Source organism: Mercenaria mercenaria, chromosome 18 (assembly GCF_021730395.1).
Source record: "Mercenaria mercenaria strain notata chromosome 18, MADL_Memer_1, whole genome shotgun sequence".
In the NCBI taxonomy this organism is placed as follows: Eukaryota; Metazoa; Mollusca; class Bivalvia; order Venerida; family Veneridae; genus Mercenaria; species Mercenaria mercenaria.
The window spans coordinates 2,780,151-2,806,830 of record NC_069378.1 but is presented as its reverse complement, the minus strand read 5'-3'; the positions used below and the strand labels follow the sequence as shown (position 1 = coordinate 2,806,830).

Sequence of the window (26,680 nt, the reverse complement as noted above, 5' to 3'; positions counted from 1 at the left end):
TTAAACTTAAAATAGTTTTTCCTCATTATCACCCACATCATCTGGCATAAGGGCCATAACACTCACACCAATATTTTATTAATTATCTCCCCTTTTTTGAATTTCAGGTTAAAGTTTCGATGCACTTTCACTCTTATCTCAGTTATTACTAAATGGAGTGAAATAGTTGTTCCACTTTATCACTAACATCATATAATACAAGGTCCATAACTCTGGTACAAAAATTTCATGAGTTATGCCCCCCCCTCCCCCTTTACATAGAATTTCAGGTTAGTTTTGATGCACTTTCACTCTTACCTCAGTTATTATTAAATGGATTTGATTCAAACTTAAAATGGTCATTTAACATCATTACTCACATCATACAACTCAAGGGCCATAACTTTTGCACTAATATTTCAAGAATTATCTCCCCTTTTTACATAGAATTTCAGGTTAAAGTTTTGATGCACTTTCACTCTATCTCAGTTATTACTAAATGGATTTGATTCAAACTTAAAATAGTTGTTCCACCCACATCATATGACACAAGGTCCATAACTCTGGTACCAATATTTCACGATTGATACCTCCCCCACTTTTGCCTAGACTTTCAGGAAAATTTTGTTGCATTTTCACTATATCTGTTATTACTGAATGGATTTGGTTCTAACAAAACCAAAGGGCCTAGGGCTTTGATATTTGGTATGAAACATCATCTAATACTGTAAGTGTATTAATATTAGCAGAGAACAAAATTTTCGCGCTATTAGTGGTATCGGGCATGCGCTAATTCATGTCTAGCACTAATATTACACTGAAATGAATTAAAGGCTTTCCTTAAAAAAGTGATATTTATAGTATTGAAAATACCGTAACTACAATACAACAGAACACAGAGAAATATCTATTTATTGTGTAAAACTGCATTCCTAGCTAATATTCTGCAGAAAGTTTTGAATAGAATAATTTAACCTGTTTGAGTATTAGTACAAAAGTCATCTATTTTTGTAAATTAAGTTGATTTTTTTATCTTCACCATTGTCCATAAACGTGGTACATACATGTAACACCTTCGGAGTAGATCGCCAGTCCGGTCATGCTAATAACGAGTGTCACCATAATATTTTACTGGTTTGAAAAACAAGTGTAAATCACAGGCTGTCTAGCATACCCCGACAAAAAATTAGGGCTAATTTTAGGGCAATTTGTACGAAAAAATAGGGCTAAAATTAGGAATTTGGTACAATTTTACGCAAATTTTAGGGCTAAATTTAGGAATTTTCAAATCAAAATATGGACTTTAAAGACCATGTAATGTGCTTACCTTTATGTGATTGACATAAAAGTAACTCAGAAATAGTGCTTTATTTACAGAAAAGACGTCTCCTAGCTTTCCACTGTTTTGAACTGTGCTAAATTGTTTTTTTCTGAATTAGAAGAACTTTTAAACAACATTTAAAACATTTTCTCTTTTTGATCATTGCAAAAAAGTTAAAAAATTAGGAATCTTTGAGAAAAAATAGGGCCTTTTTAGGAATTTCCTTTGATTTTTTAAAAAAAATAGGAATTTTAGCCAAATTGAAAAAAAATAGGAAAAAGTAGGAATTTTAGGGACGCTAGACAGCCTGAAATCAGAAAACAATTATCGCCATTCTGCTCTGTATACATGTACAAATTTACAGTATACAGATTAACACTGATCTAAACGAATGTAGATTTTATGTCATACTGTAGACCATATGCATGTTTATTTGCGTGCCTGGTCGATTTCATTACGAATACCATTCAGTCACCAAATGGCTGTTTTAGCGCCGGTGATACAGCATTAAAATTTAGCTGTGCTAATATAAGTACACGTCCGACGTCATGTCCGTTTACGCGCGTCTGTTTCCCGGCTGAGATTAAAATTTGTTAGAAAATGCATATCTCAACGTAATTAAGCATAAAATAAAAAGAAAATTTGTTGTTTTTTTCGTGAATATCGAATATCTTACATCAAAATTTAGATCTTAGACTGCTACTTGATTTTAGATTTTAGACTGGCATTCATTTATAAACTTAATTCTAAACCATCTTTAACTCCCTAAACTCTTCAACTGCCAATTGCCAGAGGAGGAGAGGGTAACAGGTACCTTTTTGGTCCTACAAGAATACAAAAATTGCCAGAGGGCCACTTTTATGGCCATAATTCTATTCATTTAGGAAAAATGCCAATTTATTATCTGAAAGGGGATTTAGTGGAAAAATAAGGCGTAACTTTAGATGAGTTACACATAATTCCCTAGTCAAAATTGACTTTTGCTGAACCGTTGCGTCTGTGGCATAAATCTACAATGATATTTTATTGTCTTACTGGAACGCAATGACACGATATTAGTGTCATACTGTCAACCTCGACAGCACGATAACACGAGGCTATTGCGCGATATTTAACAAATAACCAAGGCCTTCTAGCGGTTTATCGTCTATATTACCACGGTTGAGAGTTCAGATGCGTAGAAATCGGACCACGACGGCGTTAGTCCGAGTGGTTAAATACTAAAGCTTCTGAACGATGAACCGTGGTAAATTAGACGATAAATCACAAGAAGGCCTTAATTGTTTTCATTCTGACATGCTCACTGAAATATTTTAATAAATATTATGCTGGACTTCATTTACCTGAGGAGTAATGTATCGAAAGCCATTCGGCAATTAGACGTCATAATTGACGTCTGAATGCTCTCTTACCGGTCAGCGCATCAACCGTTGTTTATCGCAGAATATACAGAGCTTGATTTCCTTCTCTGTTTAACTAAAATCAAATCGAGCCATGTTAGAATAACGAGTTACTGCCGACCGCGACAGCAGGACAAAATATTGCAATAGCACACTTACACAATGCTATAACACGACAACACGATGCGACAGAACAAAAATATGACGCCATAACACGATGTTAATATTTCTCTATCGCATCGCGTTGCCACATTGTGTTTACATGTGGCATGGTGTTGTTGTCCTGCCACATCGTGTTATCGCGCAGTGGCATCGTGTTGTCGTGATGCCAGATCGTGTTGTCATGATGCCACATCGTACCGTCATACATTCCGTAATAGGGGCCATTAACGATTTGCACGAAGAAAATGTCATATCATCTAGATAATGTATGAGTTGCCCTGATGTCATCTTAATTTTGACCACAAATTAAAAAAAAAGCTGAAAATTGTTCAAATGTGTAACAACTGACAGCTGTGCCGAATGGCAAAGCCTTATCGACAAAATATAGAGCTTAGCATTTTAAATTCAACAATTCAAAATCTTTATTTCTTACAGGTAACAATCGAAATGCAGTTTAGGTCCATTTTGAAAAGTTTGCAGTTTTTGCCTAAATTCTGAATCATATTTACTCCTGCGTCAAAATCAGTTTATTAACCGAACAGAATTTTCTATATTGTCATCCACCATGTTCAAGCAAGGATAAATGGCGAATTAATATAAAATCACCCGTTGTTTTTAGGTACCAGTCCGACTGGTGAAACTTTAAAATTTTGAAAGGGTTAACCAGCCATTTGCTGAATGAATTTATAATAAATGTGACATTTTACTACCAAGGAGAAAATAATCCAGATGGAAAAAAATGTTTCAAAATCAAAATTTCGACACAACTGAAAATATTCAATCGCATACTTTTTAAAAAAAAAGCCAAATGCACATGTTCTACACAATTCTATAATAAAGTGAACCTTTTTTTAAAAAAAAACTGTCAAAATAGTTTTTAATGTAAGCGAAATGAAACGATAGTACTATATTTTTTTAAGTATATAAAAATACAGATAACTATATTTGATACACGCTGATATACGATAGAAGAACATTCTTCGCGATTCTGGAGAGGACCAGTTTCAGCAGACGTTTTCAAAATGTCCATACACCGATAGGCTCCTGCGACATGATTATGACATTTTTTGAAAAAAGTTTTATTTATTAAAACATATATATTACAATATGTGAACAACTGCCTTTAACCCTTAGCCTGCTGGCGGCAGATGATTCTGCCTTTGCGACCGGTGTAGACCAAGATCAGCCTGCACATCCGTGCAGTCTGATCATGGTCTGCACTGTTCGCTATTCAGTCAGTAAATTTTCAGTGAAAACCCCTTTGAATAATAAGTGGTACTGTCCAAATTGAAAGATGGACCAGTCCATTATAGAAATATAGCAGGGTAAGGGTTAAGTTTCCTCATATATATGGTGAACAGGTACAGGTACATTGTATGTTGATATCATGTTCCGGGGAATAAAGTAGAATAGTTTCTATTTAAGTAATGTGACAAAGCGGAAGAAAAAACGAAAGGCAACAAATTTTAAAAGAAAGAAAATACGAGTCTTATTTACACAGACTTGGTCAGTCTTCCTGTAGGTATTTCTTACTCGTTGTTACAAGTTTGAAAGAGGGGAATATAACGTTTTTGACTACGCCTAAATACAGAGTTGGTGCACCTGTGATATATTACAGACTCCGGTATATACCGGATTAACTAAATTTGAAAGAAAATCTCTTAAATGTATATATTTTGTAACCATGGTGATACTAACCCTAACCTCTAGTCTGTATATTATGCATTTGATACTCTAAATGCGTGCGGACATGCAAAAAAAAGAGTAATTTTGCCGTGCGCTCCAATGGATAATTCCGCGCAGGCGCAGAACGGCTGCACCAACTCTGCAATGAGAAACATTCAACGTTTTCACATCTTCATTTATTTTTGACAATGAGCTGAATCCTTTATGTAAGTTGTGTTAAAATATATATTATTCTGTTTTGTTCTCTTCCTGATAAATGATGACTCTAACTTTAGAGATAAACAACAAAAACGGCAACAGAAAGAATGAAAGAAAAAGACGCCATATTTCCATTTGTAGCGCCATTTACATCCGGATCCGGTTTCCATTTACACTGCTCTCTAGCAAGTTCAGTGTTACATGAATCTATGCGATAAAAGTAGTCCATGATGGTCAATTTCGCTGTACCTTCCGCGGTTCTCAAACTTTCCTTCATTAATTTCAAATTTTCTTCTTGAAAGCAAGGCTCCTTGAAAATGTCACGTACCACTTCCAAACATCCCACTTTGCAGAAACCTGGTTCACAGTTACCATATAAACGTGCATTCCTTGCCGCAGTTATCGGGTGTCTGAAAAAGGGATCGAAACTTTTGTTCTGTTCTACTTGTCTAGGATATACTGACGACATCCAAGTAAAATACGCTGTAGATAAGTTTCAAATTTAAAGAACAATATTAGTAACATGTTAGGTTTTACATTTCCACAAACCCTATGATGTAAAATTCATAAAATGTAATATGTATCTTGTAAAAAATATAGCATATGGAAGATGTTGCTGTTATTTTTCGGGTATTGTTAACGATCACATTTTATTTAAGACTCGAGTTATCAATTATTGTACAATAGGCATAATCTAGACATATTCGTTTTTTAGAAAACTAGCGACAAGACTTATTCACCTTTTCACATGACTAACTGCACGGGGGAGGAAGTGTCACACGAAGGATGGAGTTCTTCTGATAACCTGTCATGTTTTCTTCTGATAACTGTTACGGAGTTCCTGGAAAACGTTACAGAGTTCGTCTGATTTCTGAATGACGTGCCAAGGAATCGTAGGAAAAATTGGTAATTATTTACATTTAAATAGAGAGAATGGTGTGTAAAACTAAAGTTTGATGATCAAGGTTGCCCGATGTCTTGTGCTATGCGTCAGAAAAAACTGTTTAGTCTAATAATCAGCGCCACTACTTCGAAAAGAAGACATTTTGAGTAAAATATCGAAATCGTTTGCTTATTCATACATATTATTCTTCTTATTCACGTTCTTCATCCGCAGCACATGCAATAGAATAATTTTAGTGCAAAATTGCAAACATATACCACTTTCTAACAATTTTATGCCCGATTTTTCAAATGTTACGGAATTCCGGTGATAACTCTGAAGATGTCACAGAGTTCTTATGATAACTTTTATTACTGCCAGGGTGTTTCTTGAGCTATGTTAAGATACTTTTTAGCTAATTTGATTATTTAAAAAGGGTGTTAACGATGTTCTAATGTAATATATTTATCCAAGGCACAGTATTGTGGTTGTATAATGTACGGTATGTGTCTTTTGTAAAGTTTAAAACTATATGCAGTATAATGACATATATAGTAAAATACGAATAGATAATAAATGCAGTAAATTGTATTTTTTCGTTCTATCAATGGATGTGCTAATGTTCGTGAACAACGATGTATTGGTTTCCGTTTTGACTGATAACTGAATTGAAATCAAATCCGTTATCTTTAATTTAGGGTACATCTATTTGCTGCATTTGCAGAGTCTGTCTTTTTCTGAAGTGGTTGATCGGATTAATATGTATGACTGTTGTTGTCATTGCATGCAATTCAATTGCTTGTCTAATTATGCATATTCATACTATTGCCTTTACGTTAAGTTAATATTAGGTACGTTGAAAAGGCCAATATGCTAGGTAAAGCTTTAGATAATTGTCCTTTGTTTTAGGATGCGACAGTCAGATGTAAATACTGTCACAAAAGATTCCCGACACCGTCTGAAGCAGTTGCTCATGTTGTAAATATTCATCCTGAAAGGAAAGTCGCAATTACAACATTGAGGCCATGTGGCAAATTTAAAACACGGACGTTTGATTTACTTGGGGAAGACATTGGACAGGACGAATCAAAAATATCTTATGATGAAGAAAGTGGCTTGATACAAGTGTTGACGAAAGAAACTACAGAAAGTCCTGTACAAAAATTAAAAAGAATAAATACACCAACCAAGACTGTGCATAAACAGTTGTTTAAGGACGATGGTCAGCTTGAAGCTAAAGATTCTGATATCAAAGGTAAAGACCTGTTTAAAGTTAAAAAATTTATAAGATAGTTAATATTTGGTCCTTATTTGTATTTGTTAACAATTGCTTTGTTGCAGAAAAACTATACTGTTGATATTGTCCATAATAAAAGTGTAGTGGATATAATCCTAAAATAATTAATGAAACTGTGTATGGGAACGCGATATCGAACAACGCAATTGCCGTGTCATGCTATGACTTTTGATCAGGAAATGCGAAAGCGGTCCAAGCGATTGATCTTAATTCAATGTAGGCCATATCGTAAAAGGTTTGCCTGTTAAATTATATTTATACAATTGCGTTGTTCGATATCGCGTTCCCATACACAGTTTCATTAATTATTTTAGGATTATATCCACTACACTTTTATTATGGACAATATCAACAGTATAGTTTTTCTGCAACAAAGCAACTGTTAACAAATACAAATAAGGACCAAATATTAACTATTTTATAAATTGTTTAACTTTAAACAGGTCTTTACCTTTGATATCAGCATCTTTAGCTTCAAGCTGACCATCGTCCTTAAACAACTGTTTATGCACAGTCTTGGTTGGTGTATTTATTCTTTTTAATTTTTGTACAGGACTTTCTGTAGTTTCTTTCGTCAACACTTGTATCAAGCCACTTTCTTCATCATAAGATATTTTTGATTCGTCCTGTCCAATGTCTTCCCCAAGTAAATCAAACGTCCGTGTTTTAAATTTGCCACATGGCCTCAATGTTGTAATTGCGACTTTCCTTTCAGGATGAATATTTACAACATGAGCAACTGCTTCAGACGGTGTCGGGAATCTTTTGTGACAGTATTTACATCTGACTGTCGTATCCTAAAACAAAGGACAATTATCTAAAGCTTTACCTAGCATATTGGCCTTTTCAACCTACCAAATATTAACTTAACGTAAAGGCCATAGTATGAATATGCATAATTAGACAAGCAATTGAACTGCATGCAATGACAACAACAGTCATACATATTAATCCGATCAACCACTTCAGAAAAAGACAGACTCTGCAAATGCAGCAAATAGATGTACCCTAAATTAAAGATAACGGATTTGATTTCAATTCAGTTATCAGTCAAAACGGAAACCAATACATCGTTGTTCACGAACATTAGCACATCCATTGATAGAACGAAAAAATACAATTTACTGCATTTATTATCTATTCGTATTTTACTATATATGTCATTATACTGCATATAGTTTTAAACTTTACAAAAGACACATACCGTACATTATACAACCACAATACTGTGCCTTGGATAAATATATTACATTAGAACATCGTTAACACCCTTTTTAAATAATCAAATTAGCTAAAAAGTATCTTAACATAGCTCAAGAAACACCCTGGCAGTAATAAAAGTTATCATAAGAACTCTGTGACATCTTCAGAGTTATCACCGGAATTCCGTAACATTTGAAAAATCGGGCATAAAATTGTTTGCAACTTTGCACTAAAATTATTCTATTGCATGTGCTGCGGATGAAGAACGTTAATAAGAAGAATAATATGTATGAATAAGCAAACGATTTCGATATTTTACTCAAAATGTCTTCTTTTCGAAGTAGTGGCGCTGATTATTAGACTAAACAGTTTTTTCTGACGCATAGCACAAGACATCGGGCAACCTTGATCATCAAACTTTAGTTTTACACACCATTCTCTCTATTTAAAGATAAATAATTACCAATTTTTCCTACGATTCCTTGGCACGTCATTCAGAAATCAGACGAACTCTGTAACGTTTTCCAGGAACTCCGTAACAGTTATCAGAAGAAAACATGACAGGTTATCAGAAGAACTCCATCCTTCGTGTGACACTTCCTCCCCCGTGAACTGGTTGCCGCGGAAAACATTGATGTTACTAGTTATCTAAACTGTGAATATATACGGAGCATTCCGATGTCTTCGAGCTCGACTGTGACGAATGCTTAAAACTCATTTGAACCACTCTCGGGTCCGCTTCATGGAAAACCAGTAACGGCGTCATATGAAAAATTAGAAGGTGTGGCCGCCGATCCAGCGGGACTCGAACCCACGACCACTACCCCTCCCCCACCCCCTCTCCCAATAGTCCAACTTAAACCCTTTCGTGTTATTTAATAATGAATGAAAGTGAAAACTGGTAAAATCTGAACTATATGCATTTGAATCTCGTGTGTCAGTTTATCAAAAATAAATGTATTTTGAGACACCAAATACTCATTTATCATTTTATGATATTAGAAAATATATTTAATGTTATCTTTTAGTGGTATCTTTATATACATTATGTAGTATTATATCATAAATTGTGAATATCACAAAATGCAACTGAAATGAGGGGCGGTTTGGATATCACCAGAATATCATAAACATGAATTTTTTTTCCTTGAACTTAATATATCGTCGCGGTTTATGATAATATACATGTACACACCAATCATTGTCTTGTTTGTTCTTTTTTCAATGTTTCAGGACGATACGTTGTCAAGTCGAGAGGATTTGTAAGACAGAAATTATTATAGATTATTATATACAACAACACGAACTTTACGTATTAAATTAAAGCTATTAAATCCAAATACTAGTAGTGGTTAACTATGTAAAAATAGTATCTATTACTTGTATTATGATGCGAATTTGTGTTCGACGACGCATTGTTATGATATCAAAACGATATGACATAACTGCCAACGCCAATCTGTGTTCTAGCTCCGCCAGCGGTCCGGTGTCGCGTTTTATCAAAATTATGTGACTGTTTTGAGATCTATGGAAATTACGATAAATATAGATCTTATAGTTATCATATTAAAATTTTACAGGTTGTTGTCAGAATATTTCGTGATTAACCCTTATCATGCTGGACATGATTTATTCTGCCTTTGCGACCAGTGTACATCATGATCAGCCTGCACATCCGTGCAGTCTGATCAAGATCTGCATTGTTCGCCATTCCGTCAGTATCTTTTTGGTAAGCATCCCTTTTAACAGTTACTGGTACTGTCCAAATTGAAAGTTGGACAAGTTCATTATAGAAATTTAGCAGGGTAAGGGTTAAGCATATCGTCTGTTATATCGCGACCAACTTCGACGGAATCATATCTTAAAGCTTTGCACTGAGTAAAATGGTACACATCTACTATCATGTGGTACACATCTACCATCATGTGGTACACATCTACCATCATCTACCATCATGCGGTACACATCTAACACCATGCGGTATACATCTACCATCATGTGGTTCACATCTACAATTATGTGGTACACACCTACCATCATGTGGTACACATATTCCATCATGTGGTACAATTCTACCATCATGTAAGAAACGAATATCCGCGTGTCAAAAAATATGTTGCAATTATCTATAAACATCTACCATCATGTGGTACACATCTACCATCATGTAAGAAACGAATATTCGCGTGTCAAAAAATATATTGCAATTATCTATAAAGACGTGTATTACTGTATTTTTCCCTTTCAACAACTTACAAGTCTTTGTAACATATGATAAGTAGAACTTACGAATAATTGGCAAGTTCTCTGAAATCACAGCCACCATCTTGTAAATTTGGATCAAAACCACACGAGTCGTAGTTTCCAAATGACGTACATTCTGAAACAATAATTCAGAACTTGAAGTTAGCATACAACCGTTCTTATGATTATAAGGAACTTAACCTCAAGAGTTGCACTGTTTATAGGACGTATATTCCGTAGAAAAACAAACAAGGACAGACAGAATTTCATTCAAAGAACACAGCCACCCACACAGGTGTTACGCAGCCACCCACACAGGTATTACACAGCCACCCACACAGGTATTACACAGCCACCCACACAGGTGTTACACAGCCACCAACACTGGTGTTACGCAGTCACCCACACAGGTGTTACACAGACACCCACACAGGTGTTACGCAGCCACCCACACAGGTGTTACACAGACACCGTCTATTAGTTTATAGTCAATACTGTTTCTATGAAGTATATTGTGAAGCAACAATTAAAGGTGGATAATCAGATTTTGGCCATGTAACGGATTTGTTCGAAACTTTAGCATCTGATCATTTACACTCATTTATGTTCACTTAACACTTAATACAAATTAGATTTTCACTGGAGGTATTTTTAAAATTTCATTTTCCTATCCTGGTTGCCCAACCAAGATAGAGTTATTTTATCATAAGTATAAATTTGATAAACATACTTTGCCTAAAGAAATGTATAAATATTAGACATATTGTAATATATTTGTAAAATATTTGCATTAAAAATTATGTATTTAGATGGAATTCATTAGAAACGCAAGTTTGAAAAATTATTATTACCTCCCTTTGCCTATCTTGGTTGCGCAACCAAGATAGATTGGAAATAAATGAATTCAGAAGCTATACACAGCTTTTAAACTTGCATTTTGGTTCAGATTGTTCAATAGTTGATATGTCTATCAAATGCAAATGTAAAACTAGACATTGTATCGAAATAAAAAGAAATACCCAGCTTTTTATATACTTTCATATTAAAGGGGAGTAATTACAAAATTTTATAAAAATAATAAAATATACATTTCAAATAGGAATCTAACTCTATGTAATCGGTCTTTTTGTTCCTTAAATAATTCTCTACCAAAATATACAAAAAGTAAAAAATGTCATTAAATGTTGTTTAAATGTGATTGACCACCTTTAAAGAGTTTGTACAAAGCTAAGATCTAAACCACAATAGGCTTGCTGACCATATGACGTACAGTCTGATCAAATGTAAATTAGCATCAAATACAACAGCTGTACTGTCAATATGATGTATAGAGAACAGTTAGAGGTTATATATATACACGATGTGTTGTAAAATTAGGATCAAAATCATACGAACGAAATACATTTGAAAGAGCACAGGCTTTAAGATGTACATTCTTAAAACCAGTTAAGAGGATCAGGTCATCCAAAAAGTGCTGTTAGTAAGATGTTACGAACCCCTACCCCCTTGTTATTATGATAAAAAATCATGAACATTTCACTCTGGAAAAACAATTTATAATTTGTTCAAAGCTTTGTCTAATAAATAAAGATTAAAATCACAAGGGGTGCACTATCCAGATAAGGTACACTGAAAAAATAAGTCAGATATGGTGCTCTTAAATTGGCATTAATACTACATGGATTGTTCTGTCCATATGACATACGTTTTGAAACAATATTTTTGATGTAGTACACATTCACTCTCTTGTAAATTAAGATAACAAGAAAATATCAGTAAAACTATGTTAAAAGAACAACATGGAATTCACTGATTGGGCACATATAGTTTAGTAATGTTGAATAATCAAAAGGCAATATCTCATTGAAAAATCATTCCATCGAAACATATTAAGGAAATAATTATGCTCTTCTCCTCTTAAGAGTGAAGCATCCTATGAATTTTTGCTGAATTCCATAGTAGCACGTACGAATAACAGTTTAGTACTTTTTTATTTTCAAATCAACTGAAAAGAAAACATTAAAATGTTTTGCTATGAATATTCTCAGTGCAAAAGAATTGCCACTTTAATTCATACGTTGAAGATAAGAGCAAAGTTACTTGACATTGTACAGATAACATAAATTTGCAATATTTTAGTTTATCTTTTGTCTGAACACACAATAACACTATATATACCTTGACGAAATACTCTACTTCAAATATGTGCTAAAAGGAAGATACTGAAATCATAAAAAGACGTTTTATAGCGATGACTCAAATAATGATTTGAAACTAACATACCGTCTCCAGTCCACTTATTCTTCGGGTAATACACGAGAAAGGTAAAACACATCTCGTCTGAAGTTCCCTCCCCAAAGTATGTTATCTCACTCCGTGATGTCGATCTATAGTTACATGTTAGCTGCAAGCTATACTCTGGCTCTACGACAAGTGGTTCGTCAAAACTGAAATTATATCATTTAATTGTGATATCACTTTGTTGATTGTTTTGGGTTTATAAACGCCGTTTTTTGACAATAGGCTATTTCAGTTATGTTACGGCGGACAGTTAACCTAACCAGTGTTTCTGTATTCTGTACCAGTACAAACCTGTTCTCCGCAAATAACTGCCAACGTCCTCACATGAATCAGAGGTGGAGGACGAATGATTTCAGACACAATGTCTATTATAAATCGTCACGAAGAACATACGCATTGCCCGAACTCACAACCCCGCAATCCGCAGATCTGCGATCTTCTCTTTGAGCTAAGCGGATGGACATTCATTGTAATGTCAAAAGATTGCAGAAGCCCTGACGTCATAATTAAAAATCATTACTTTCCATCTCGTGCACACGATATATTTTTGCTTAGCTCGACATTCTGTCTTGTAAGTACGACATGATTGATTAAGTTGTGAGCACAAGGAAGTATTTTGTGCGTACGACTTTGATAGCGTTTTTATCAAGTCGCTTCAGCTAGCGTGTCTTTAACCTTTAGCCTGCTGGCAGCAAGTGATTCTGCCTTTACCAGTGCAGACCAAGATCAGCCTGCACATCTGTGCAGTCTGATCATGGTCTGCACTGTCCGCCATTCAGTCAGTATCTTTTTGGTAAGCACCCCTTTTAACAGTAAATGGTACTGTTCAAACTGGAAGATGGGCAAGTTCATTATAGAAATTTAGCATGGTAAGGGTTAATGATCAGATTGCGGCTCTCTAATACTACTTACTGTAAAACCATGTAATTTCGTGGTCATTACTTTTCGTACGACTATTACCAGACAGTAAGTGCATATATAACCCTTGGGTTATCCGAAGGTACGATTTAATCGCCAGATCGTTCTTTGTCTCTTATTCTAACAGTTGTTAAGAGTTTCCAGAAGGGCACATTGGGTCTTTCCTTACCATTAAAGCTTGAATATGGCCATAGATTTGAAGCTGTTTACGCGATTTCAAAAGCCATCAAAACAATCGAAATGAAACAAAAGAAAAAAAAAACTAAACAAAAACGAAACAAACAAAACATCAAAAACAAGAACAGTGATAAACACTTTATGGTGTATGATAAATACTCACATAACAAATTTAGGAGTATCATAACTGTACGATTCCTCATGTGATATGTGGTACACTTTCCCTTCATTTGTCACCATCTGAGAAGTCGCGGAATACCCTAAAAACGGTAAGATTCGTTAAGTTCAAGATAAGATTGGAAGCTAAATGACAAAAGCACAATTTTTGTTATTCTAATCTGACTGGAAGAGTTACTTGAAATTTTGTCCATCCTTTTGTTATCCTGATCCATGCTCTAAAATAAGATATACAGAACTTATTGCAAATAGCACGTGTTTGATATCAAAACGAAAGCCCCTCATTTTTAATTTAGCTATAAAATAGTATAAACAAGAGCACCGCAATGCGTAGCAATATACACCCGAAGGTATGAATTCTGACCCCAAAGTGTGACCTTTACCTTGAAGCGAGCCATCCGAAACATGGCCCTGCACGTCGTCTCGATGTGGTGACCATTTGTGCCAAGTTTCGTTAAAATCCTTCAAGCAGCTCAAGAGTTACAGAGCGGACACCAAACAAAGTCATTTGACCTTTGACCTCTAAGTGTGGCATTGACCTTGAAGCGAGCCATCCAAAACATGCGCTCTACACGTCGTCTCGATGTGGTGAACATTTGTGTCAAGTTTCTTTGAAATCCTTCCAGGGGTTCATGAGTTACAGAGCGGGCATTTGCTAACGGACGGACGGACGAACAAGCGGACACCGGCGTCATAACATAATACGTCCCTTCGGACGTATAATAAGCACAGATCTATTTCATTTGAAATTTAACTAAAATTTACACAAGCTATTTCACTTGTCCAAGTTTCAGGCAACACGGCCAATCTAACAAAAAGACTAAACGGCTTGCGCCAAAAATTACCTAGATAATGCATGTGGTTGAGCGCACCAACAATTTTGATATTTCCAACCATTTTTCGTTGTATGCATTTAGAGGTACACGTTGAGTTGGCGGTGTATCTTTCCTTTCCAGGGGGAATTTCCAGTCGGGACTGCCCAATGTAAAACATCCCAGCATCATGTGCTCGAAGATTAGGCGTCAGATAAATAGTTATGCCTGAACCGTCTGTATATGTGCCCACGTGCATAGGGTTGTTCCAGTGTAACTATGACAAAAATCAAATTACTTATTATGTACCTGCCAACATATTGCTAATACTATACAACGTAGTTCAATAGTTTGTTAAAGTGTAACATAGCAAACTATAAACCTGTCACACTTAAATTGCTAAGTTTGATTGATCGTTAGATTGTTTATCTTTAACAGTGTGAGTCTTTTTGTCGCGAAATTGAAGCAGCAATACATATTTTGATCTGTTTAAGTATACATTATTAATACATGACTCCTTATATGAATCACCGGTCCATAGTTTGAGCTATTGACCGGTATATTAGTTCTTTTGCTCAGCTAAAATCCAATCTTGAAAATATTTCTTATGGAACACTTATTGAATAGCTTGCCGGGTTACAGCCAAAACTATTAACCTTCAGTCCTTCGGACCTTGGGCAATACTGTAAAGTCATTTAATTTTGTGGGCATACAATTTCGTGATTTTGGTCAAAACGGCAATTTCGTGGGGATATGAATTCGTGGATTTCAACTTTTGAACATAAAATGAATGGGAATTTTACTTGTTCGCTGGGATTAAATTTCGCAGATCGACGCAACCACGAAATCCACGAAAATTAGTACCCCAAGAATATTAATGATTTCACAGTAGTTTTGACTACTGACTAGCAAGCCATACTAATGATAAACGCAAATAGTTGTAGAAGTTAACATTTAAGTGTAATCGTGTGTCATATTTTTTTTGTAATTATGCGTTACTGTTACTACTGAGTTTATGATAAACAGTCAACGTACCTCTATCAGTGCCTTCTTATAGCCGGTTTTTCCAACCCTAAACCCTGCATTCTCATGGTAACATAACCCAGAGGATCCTACTGTCCAGAGAGCTATCACATCTTGGCATCCCTCAAGCCTGTTCATAAAACATGTAGTTGGCGAAAGATGTTTTGGCTCGATCTTCGCTGGTAACAAAATCAACATTTTATGATTTTACATGTGTTATCTTTTAAAAAGCGTATATACAGAAGCATTTTATCTTTTAAAGATTTTGTATTTTCACAGACAAGAAAGAGCTACAAAGGGCAGGCACTGAGATATCATATAATACGTAAAAACTTTACCAAAAATTGCTAAGTTGAAAAAGGAGCATAATTTGTAAATTTGCAAAGTAAAACTATGAAACCCAGATCATCGTGATGAACAGGTGTGTGAAGTTCCAAGTTTCCTTCCCATTTGTGAATACTGAGATACCATCTCAGACACACCCCCACCCCCAACAAAAAAAAATGTGCATGATTTTGGAAAGAAACAAAACATTTATGGAACCTATGCACTGCGTGTTAGATTATCACAGAGAACATATGTGTGAAGTTCCAACACACTCCCTTTCGATTTTACAAAATAACGTGTGCACTGCATGTCAGGTCATCACAGAGAACAAATATTTCGAGTTTTTAAAAAAATAAAAGTTATGGAATCTGTTATGGAATCTGTGCAATGTATTACTAAGTCAGTTCATTCACAATAAGTAAGTGTGCGAAGTTTCAATCAGTTCCCGTAAGTGGTTACTGAGGCCCCAGCTTAACCCATCGGGGCGCCGACGCCGACGCAGAAGTTGTCGTGGGCGCCAACGAAATGGCAAATCCAATAGACCAATCTATTCTTCGAATAGTCGAGCTAAACCATTCCTGTGTACTGCATGTCAGATCATCACAGTGAACAAGTGTGTGAAGTTTTTATAGCAGAAAAAAAAAACACATTTAATACGCATCCCCCAGATTCATATGAGGTATATTAGTTGCTTGTTGACAAAAAGTACGAACTGGTGTGAAATCCGGGAACCTTAATTACTGTTGATCAATGACATTTAAACATTTTTGAAAAAAATAACGGAACAGATGCAAATATGTTTTTCAAAAGAAGGGTTACACACTTATTAAATGAAGTTGTGTAGACGTGTATTTCGAAATGCGGCGGACAGATAGCTTGATTAATCTTGTCGGAAAATTTATACATTTTTTTTCTCTGCCTATAATTACAAAAAATTCTACTATTTGTTTAAAACACTAAGCGGATACCCCGAGGTTTTTCAAATGTTTAGACATATTGAATTGAACCATGATTATTTCATCCATCTTTTAACTTAAATGTTATGTTGGGAGGTCAGAAAGAGTTCATACCACTGTCAGTACAGCCGTAGACAACAGCATGGTGCATCACGTTAATGTTATCTATGTACGGTTTGTTGGCTACCAGGTGATAATCCCTGTCTGTAGGTAGGTCTATAACCTGGCACATATACGTTGTCTCTTCACTCGGAACAGGGGACGTGTCTAAACGGACATCTACGGGTTTTATATCTGGATCATATGAAATAAATTGTACAGGTTGTGATATATGTAGCTGTATTTTGTTGACACCTACAGAAACCCATCTGTCTTTTTTTTGTGATTGGGTGCAATTTGTATTAATTCTCTTCAAATAGAAAGTAAATTTAGATACAACAATTAAACAAGCGTTGTGCGCATTTTGTTATTGAAAATAAACGTCAATAAACCATAATGCATGTAGATTTTCTGAATTAATAATTAAAAGGTAACGATACATTAATATATAAAACCCTTTCATAGCACCGAAAAACATCACTATTTATATAGACTAGTATTTTAATCAAAGTACATTCTGATGCATTAACTACCGTTTTCTACTTCGCTTGAGTTAATTCAGTTATTCTCACCTGGGTCTTCGTCAACTGCACTGCATTTGAATTCAGTCGCAGAACAATTGAGAAACTTGTTCATCGTCATACACTTTGTGGAATTGTAAGGGTCACAGAAACCTGTAAGTTGTAAAATAAAACACACACGGAATTTGGGTGTAAATAATTAACATAGTTAATGTTAGATTACATACTATGTTAAAACTATTTCTATCTAGGTATGGTCTGGTATACAACAAGTGTTAATTGGCAATTGCAAACAGTCAGAAAATTGTCTAGAAAATGGAGTTACATTGTACACCATTAGTTATAATTCCTACCCTCCTTCACCACAAATTTTCAATTGCAAACAAATGTAATATGCCTACTCTACAGACGTTGCTACATGTGACTCCTCAGCTAAATACAAAGCCAGAACAGTATCACATCAGAACGGTATCATACCAGAACGGTATCACACCAGAATGGTATCACCCCAGATCGGTATCACACCAGAACGGTATCACTCCAGAACGGTATCACATCAGAACGGTATCACACGGTATCACTCCAGAACGGTATCACATCAGAACGGTATCACACCAGAACGGTATCACATCGATTGAGTTTAAATGACAATGCCTCAGTATTCCAAACTGCACTTTCAAATGGATGAAAAATATACTTCAACAATGTGGTAGAAATATGTTTCAGTTATTACTAAATTTAACGTAACAACATAATGTAGAAGTGCATAGTATAAGGGTGCTCTTATACTTCATTGCTATTGAGCAAGCTTTTATAGCAACGTGGTATTCCTTATAAGGGGTCGTGTGTTTGATTCCTGCTCAAAGCTGATATATTTTCAGTCTAAAATAATATATGTAAACTTTTTATCATGATGTCAAAAAGTCTTTAACCACGAATAAATGTTACCTGGGTGAGACAGTCCAAAACTTCTCTGAGGAGTTGATCCCACTTCCCACGTGCAGTTGGGATCACCCAATTCCTCTCCGTTCGTTTTACCGTCTTCATCCGAATCTGCTCTACAAAGCGCCTTTGTCCAGGTCTAAAGTAAAAAAAAAAGTTTTAAGCAATTGCATTATGTAATTCTGAATAATCCAGACATCTATCTAACTGCATATTGAGAAATTTTTAAAATTTGCAAAACGTTTTGTACCACAAAGTGTACGCTGTAATTTCCATCATATGCTATCTTGTTTGTTTTTTTATCTAACATGCGAATACAGTAACCACAACCTAAATATTGAAACATTTGTATGTATACTTTGTTTGCCGGTCGTAACTTTTATTTAGTTACATGTTAAGACTACGTTACAAGAAGCTGTTTCCTAAAAACCCTATAAACTACAATCAATCCGTTAAAGTTCAAAATCTATGAGAAAAAGAGCCGTTTTTCAACAGCAATTTTAACTGTGTCCAGTTTATCTAATTCCGTGTCAGAAGTAACCTAGCCTCCGAATATAACTTTTTTCACATACACTAATCTTAAGAGGTGGCGCAAACTCTCTTCTTGTTATAAATACAGATCTACCTCGCACTGAGGTCAAACACGAGGCTACTGATTATTATGTCTGCTAAGCTAACCATGTGGGATGGAGATCGATGGATAGGGAGAGTTTAAATTTCAGCAATTATCATACCGGACACGACTGATTCTGCCTTTACGACCAGTGCAGTCTGATCATAATCTACCCTGTTCGCTATTCAATCGCTATTCAATCAGTATCTTTTTGGTAAATCACCTCTTTAAACAGTCAATGGTACTATCAAAGTTGAAGGATGGACACGTTTTAATTATAGAAATGCAACAGGGTAATTATTCTTCAAACGTGTGTTCTCCTGAAGGGTTAGGCAAACTTACAAATCCTTGAGCTGCAAAGTCCTTTCCAAATGGGTTTCTTGATCCTCCGCCACCTTTCGCTTCATGTCCTACACCTTGCCATACATAGTTTGGGTTGCATGGACTTGGGACTTTCTCACCATTGGGAATTTTAGTCCCAAAGTGTGGATAACTGTATGCGAAATGCAGCAAAACTCCACAGAACACACTCAGTCTATAATATAAAAGTGAAAATACGTCAGAAAAAAGCTTGGCATGGTTCACATTACCCAACTGACCTCATTTTCTAAAACCAACCTAAATATGTTTTCGTTGAATAGTAGATTTTAACCCTTATCATGCTGGACATGATTGGGTCTGGGACCAGTGTAGATTATGATCAGCTTGCACATCTGTGCAGTCTGGTCAAGATCTGCACTGTTACCCGTTCAGGTATGCACCTCTTTTAACAGTTAACGAAACTGTCCAAATTGAAAGATGGACACGTTCATAATCGAAATTTAGCAGGGTAAATGTTAAAAGATTTTAGTTCCAGTTGACTTACGGGGGGAGTGTAGGCAAAATGTGAGTTATGAATTCAAAGAATTAGATCACAGTTATTGATGAAACCGTTGTAAAGTAATAAATTGCCTAAAGCATGCATAATAACAACTTTATTCTTGTTTGCTGATGATATCGAAAGATATAGTTCATTTTTTTACGGTGAGGGACACACCTGCTATACAGGGGGCATATATCTGAAATCTGATGCACAAAGATTAAGTACATTTGTATACAGGTTTGAAAGAATACAAATTTAACAGTCATACAGATGCTTAAATACTGAACTCCCCAGCTTAAAACCATACAAACTAAACGCAAATATTTAATGATCACTTTTATCACGACAGTTTAAAGTGGAAAATCTTCAAATGATTTGCAATCTTCTTTTGTAAAGTATTAACTTTCTTTTACAGTACTCACTGTCTTTGCATATTTTTTCTTTATTTTGTGGGCATGCGTAGGCTGTGTTTGCCAGGGTAATATTTATTCTTTTTTTCCTTTTCTTTCTGAGCTGATACCTCATTATTTGAAATGTTCAAAGCTTTCATTTTTAAGCCCTTGTTATGTTATAGAAACTTACTAATGAAAGAACGTGTTTGTCATTAAAATTGTTAATATTATGTAATAAAAAATCGTCCATGTTACAGTTCTGACAGAGAATTTAATTTTACGGACAAGCAGAAGCATATCATTTGAAAGGTCTGTATTGCCCGTAGTACCTGCAGAGACAGGTTCACGATGTGTTAGAAACGTACAAAATCAGATTCACAGTTGTGGTGAACTTTTAGCATAATTTTATATAAAAGTGACCATTCGGTAGGCAAACACAAATGAAATAAATCATCTAGGTCACACGTTAGGTATTGCTCAGTACAGCGTCACTTGACGACAGATGACACGATATTACATTTTCTGTTTCCAAAATTTCTAACCATACGACGCAAACGTATGGTGTGTGTTTAGGACATGCATTTACATTTTTAAAGATTAAATCATTTCGTGCGCGTGACACATCTCAAGCGCATGACATCTTATTTCGAGTGCTCGACATGTTAACTCGTGCGCATGACATCTCCGGGAAGTTATGAGCCTTTTTTAACCCTTCACATAGATCTGAATATTCAACATAATTATACAGATTGTGCAACAAAGAAAGCAACAATATCATATTTGGTCCAAACCAAAACCAATGCTAGTTATGTAAGGTAAAACCGAGTTTATTAATGTTGTACTATTAGAAATATCCGCACCCACGTACAATATATTATACGGCGGATCAAGTCAAAATGCTCTTTTGTGTGAGCGATAAATCTTATTTATTTGCGTTTCATCAATAGCAATAAAATACACATAATAAAATGAACGCATCAAGCGCTTATTCGTCATATGAGCAAACTAATACCACTGAAGTCGTAATTATTGCGCGTAATGCATTTAAATTACTCGCTATCGTGTTTAAAAATTCCGTGAGGGTAAATATACATGATTTGCGTAACACAATATATACATGTATCAATTACAAATTAACAGAGATATTTCGAGACTTACTATCCGCATGTTTTGTTGAAAATGAGGCATTTTGGATCTACTTGACAACTTGATGTACTCTCACTTTGTTTCTACGGTGTAAGATATTTATTTTGCTGTATTTTTAAAACATTCAAATATACTAACAAAGATTGAATGAATAATAAATAACAGCTACAGTACAATTTGCAAACAAAGTAGTCGGGATGGGCCTTAGATTTTCTATAACCAGAAACCTACAATGAAATAAATGCCAGTCTTACATCTTACAAAAATAGAATTAGATACAATCCAATTAGATACAGATTAGAAATAATATAATAGTAGCTTTAAATATTTATAAACAGAAGTTTACTTACATCAGACAAGCCATTATTACTTAAACTTTTGATGTACTTTTTCGAGATCAATTCTCAGTTTTCTCGGATAATATAAAAATATGAAACATAGGCACATGACATCAAAAGACGCCGTATCTATATTTATCCCTTAGTCAGTTTGGTGTGATTTTGCCGCAGGTAATTTTACATTTTTTATTTTTAAAAATTGCTAAAATATGACTACTTACATAGAATAATCCATGTTTACACTTTACAATGATTTGCGAAAATCCGATTAAGTACCAGACGATATTATATTTTTCAGGTTAACACGCTGTGAGAATGTCATAGATTTTGAACTACAGCATGTAAATACACTTATAAACACGCCAGTGGTGCACGTAATGGTGGCAAAGCTATAACCACTGTTAGGCTTTACACAATTTGAACAGACGATTTTCTTTGTTTACTATTTATCAATGATGGTATAGAAGGAAATATTAACAGAAAAACATGCTAAATGTACTAATATGGATAAGGGAAAACCCACACTTTACGTGTTTTCTTCTTTATTTAACAATAACAACAACAACAACAACAGTTTCTTTTTAATATTTAAGTCAGGTCATATAATCTATAACAGTATGACTACGGTTCGGGGTCAATTACACGTAATGCAAATTTGCAGTAAACTTACGTTCATATAACAGCTGAGGCGAAACTAAATGAAGTCTGATAATCTATAAAAAGGTGAACCTACTTAGAACTTTTGGCATCTTCTTTTCGTTAGTTTACTTACCTGTTTATAAAGTATAAAACTGCATAATAAAAACACGCGTTTTAATTAATAACTATTTTATAGTTAACCTAAAAAAAGAAAAGTAAAAAAGGACAATAATATAGAAATATCAGATATATTTTCACTGAAATTCTGGAATGTCTAAATGCGGTGTAAACATATTCATGTGATATCAAAGAACTGGCTTTGAAACAAACACTCAGTTCCAGATATGAGTCTTAAGAAATCGATTTTCCCCTCTACATATGCTGAGCAGGAGGTAAATAAATACTTCAAAGCCGTAGAATAGGTCACTTAGTTGGATGTATACTGTGTCTTAGACTGGTCTCAGTCCTTACATTTGCCAGTCATGGTCTCTTCTCATATTTTATGTTAAATTACTTCCCTTCATAGTTATAACATGGTTACCTTTTCTTGCTGTCGAATGTAAATGATAATACAGCCAGATATTCAAAAGGGAACTGTCTATAAACAGGGAGCTATCTATAAATGAAAGATATCTGACAAGGAAATACATTAGTATATAAAAAAACAACTTATTATCAGACTAGTAGCTAGTCTAACTCCTGGGTTTTGTTAACAGGAGATAGCTCTTGAGGCTATTCAAAATTTGTTTACTTATGTCTCTTTTCTTCTCAAAACATCAGAGCCAAGAAAGATCAGTCATAATATATAACAGAAATGATTTTTTTTTAAATAAAAAGATTATCTAATCGGTAGCCAGACTAACTATATCTAATTGTGCTGAGGTAACGCACTGACCGCCGGAATATTCATTGTGAGCTTAATTGTATCAGGGGTTGTTTCATATAAGATGTTCTAAAGACTCAAAACATTATCATTACTGTATTTGTGTAAACGACATCTATATTGCACGCGCGCGTAGCGTACGTACTTAAAATTTCTTAAGATATTGGCTGTTTTTGTATTCCTAATCTGGTATTCAAATCAAATTTGTTTTGTTTGTTTTTGTTTTAAGTATTTCAGTTATGTTATGGGAACAGTAAATCCCCGAATTTTGTAATAATAACATCTTCGCAAGTAACTGCCAACTTCTCCACATAACCCAGAGAGGGCAAATGTTTCTTGAAAACAAATGCCTCGCCTGAAGATCTTACACACGACCCCGGGACCTGCGCTTTCCCTGTTGCGCTAAGCGGGCGAGAACACTGCTTATAGCATACTGGTAAGAGTACATTTAATAAAGCTACTCTAATTTAGTCTTGAAATATAGACCGGGCAATAAAACAAACTACTGCTGAAATGAAACAGTACTTAAGATGATATGATAAAATATTACTTCAATGCAATGTCTACTCTATCTTTTCTTTTATCGTGATCGAAATACAGATGTACCCCCTCTGGCACTTTGTATATCCTTTTATAAATATATAATTATTCAATTTCTTTCATAATGATGTCAGACTGAAATAAATTACACATTCCTTTTATTATTTATTATTAAAAGGTGATAAAGGTATAAATTGTGTTAGTAAAATATACACACGCGACTCAAGGATCACTTATAATTCGAACCCTTTTCTACTAGTACAGTTAACAATGAAGCTATTGAAATTTTAGTTATTTTCAGTATTTACATTTTGTACTTACGGTTTTGTTTTATAGTATCAAGTGCAAATGTAAACAATTAAACCTCCAAAATGTGTACACACAAAAAAAGTTTTAACAACCTCTTTGACAGCAAACTTCCATCTTAATGAGCTTCAGTTTTGAATTAGGGAACCATATACAGGGACGTAAACACTTTTTAAAGATTTTAATGGCATTATAAAATAAAAAAAAGTATTGAGAACAAGTGGCAGAAAAAAAAATTTGAAGATTTATGAAGCATGATAATTCTGGTGGAAAAGCAAAAGGAAATAAAAGTAACTTACATGATATAAGCCATCTTTATATCTCTTATTACACTTCACCTTGCTGGCACGCGAACAGGATGTAAATGTATGTCATACTTTTTGATCCGTACCATGATCACATGACCATGAGCAATATTACCGCAGTTTTGTGTACTTGTTGATGATTTTTGTTTACATATTGTTTTCAGTAAACGTGCGATAAGTTTTGTTTGTATTTTTTGTTTTCAATTTATTTGTGTTTTTTTTTTCAGAATTACGTTGAATATCTTAACCTATTTCTCTTCGCACACAATGACCGACCAATTATCACTTGTAGCTTTTCGTGTCAAACACAAATACAATAGACGATTTAAAATATGCCCGGAGGAAATCTCGGCCAAATGTTACTCTTTTAACTACAATAAAATCGTTAGGTATTTCAAAATTTCAAAATACAAAGATAAAACAGGGAGTAAATACAGTACAGAGTTGTCAACATGGTCAATATGAGTTTCATTTGTAGAATGTTACAGGTACTGCCTGAAGCATTCTACTCACAATTATAGACCGACCACGAAATGAATTTGTACGGATAGCCAAAATCTTGAATTTCAGCAGCATAATACCCAAAAAATGTTACCAAAATTAGATATGAATGCATTACAACAGGAAGAAGTGAGAAGAACATTCGTGTATGCAGTTTCAACACAAGATCTGTCAAAAATAAGACGATTTCTCTGTGTGATTAAATAGTTTCAAACGATTTTGATTTGTTAGCACTCACTGAGACTTGGCTCGGAGCTACCCTGGATAAAACGTGTATTGGCGAACATGTACCGAATGGTTATTCAATTAAAAACGGGTAGCCGTGGAGGAGGTGTGGCTCTCGTGGGATCCGGACATTTGCCCCCCAGGACATTTGCCCCCCAATGAAAAAGTGGACTGCTGGACATTTGCCCCCCCAGTTGAAATAGTAGATAGGACATTTGCCCACCCCCCCTCTCCCCCCAGTGCTTATTTCTGAAACGGACATTTGCCCCCCAATAGTTTTGTCCCCCAGTGATTTTTGGGGAACTTGATACAAGACATTTGTCATATTTTAGGGGACAATGGCTTCGTTTTATACAATTTTGTAGTAGATAATTGCCAAATTAACAAGATTGAGTGTTAAAAACATTGCACTAAATAAGAAATTATAACACTGTTATGAGCACTTTTATTACTGAATAACAGGCTATTATTCACCTTAACACCTGAAAGTAATTAACATATTTATCAAATATTATCGATAAATCACTTTTTTTTACTGAAAAATTGCCTTTTAGAGTAATTTTGATAATAAAACAACCAAAAATACAGTTATATATACTGGCATATAGGACAAAATTATTGGGGGGCAAATGTCCATTCCAAAAATAAGCAATGGGGGGCAAATGTCCTATCTGCCATTTCGACTGGGGGGCAAATGTCCAGCAGTTCATTTTTTCATTGGGGGGCAAATGTCCTGGGGGGCAAATGTCCTACGATTGTCTCGTACATAAATCTTCGTGTTGTTGCATCTATTCGTGACAAAGATTTTAAACAATTTGATTACATGAATTGAAACTGGAGTATCAATGAATTTTCTGCACGAGTGACAGTGATACAAACATGTAAATAGACCAACAACAACAAAGCAAAACAGTTTAAGGACAAGTGAGTTTCTAGTGGAAGAATGGCCTACTTTCCTGGGCAGATATGCTACGGTTGATAAAGACATCATCATTGATGGAGACATGAATTTCTGTCTCGATATATGCTGTCAGATTTACAAGTGTTTTTCAGACATGTGGTATGCTTCAACATGTGAATGGACCAACGCATGCCCGAGATGTTGTAATAACCAGGGACGACAGCAGAATAATATCAAATGTCGAGGTCATTGATCCAGGTCTTTGTGACAATGCTGGTAATATGTTACAAGATCTAAACTAACAATCGACCATCAACTTTACAGGGACCAGTGTGCTACCGTAAATAAACTCCTAATTCAGGCCCGAACTGACCACTTTTCTGATAAGGTAAAGCCGTGTGGC

General features: G+C 34.9%; 1 protein-coding gene across 3 annotated transcripts; it reads right to left on the bottom strand.

Annotated features, from left to right (window-relative positions):
* Positions 1–875: 875 nt before the first annotated feature.
* Positions 876–24,772, bottom strand: LOC123538847 (uncharacterized). 3 transcript variants are annotated; one of them, XM_053530286.1, is made up of 11 exons: positions 24,645–24,772; positions 19,582–19,774; positions 18,633–18,765; positions 17,736–17,837; positions 17,179–17,358; positions 15,794–15,960; positions 14,792–15,035; positions 13,933–14,029; positions 12,657–12,820; positions 10,419–10,509; positions 876–5,156 (listed from the first exon to the last, which is right to left on the bottom strand). In XM_053530286.1, exons 1-11 carry the CDS (start codon positions 24,656–24,658, stop codon positions 4,820–4,822), a joined length of 1,722 nt encoding a protein of 573 aa, XP_053386261.1. In that variant the 5' UTR covers positions 24,659–24,772; the 3' UTR covers positions 876–4,819. The 3 variants fall into 3 exon arrangements, with proteins under 3 accessions (XP_053386261.1, XP_053386262.1, XP_053386260.1); XM_053530287.1 differs by lacking the exon at positions 24,645–24,772 and adding an exon at positions 22,199–22,334; XM_053530285.1 differs by lacking the exon at positions 24,645–24,772 and adding an exon at positions 21,990–22,130.
* Positions 24,773–26,680: the final 1,908 nt, after the last annotated feature.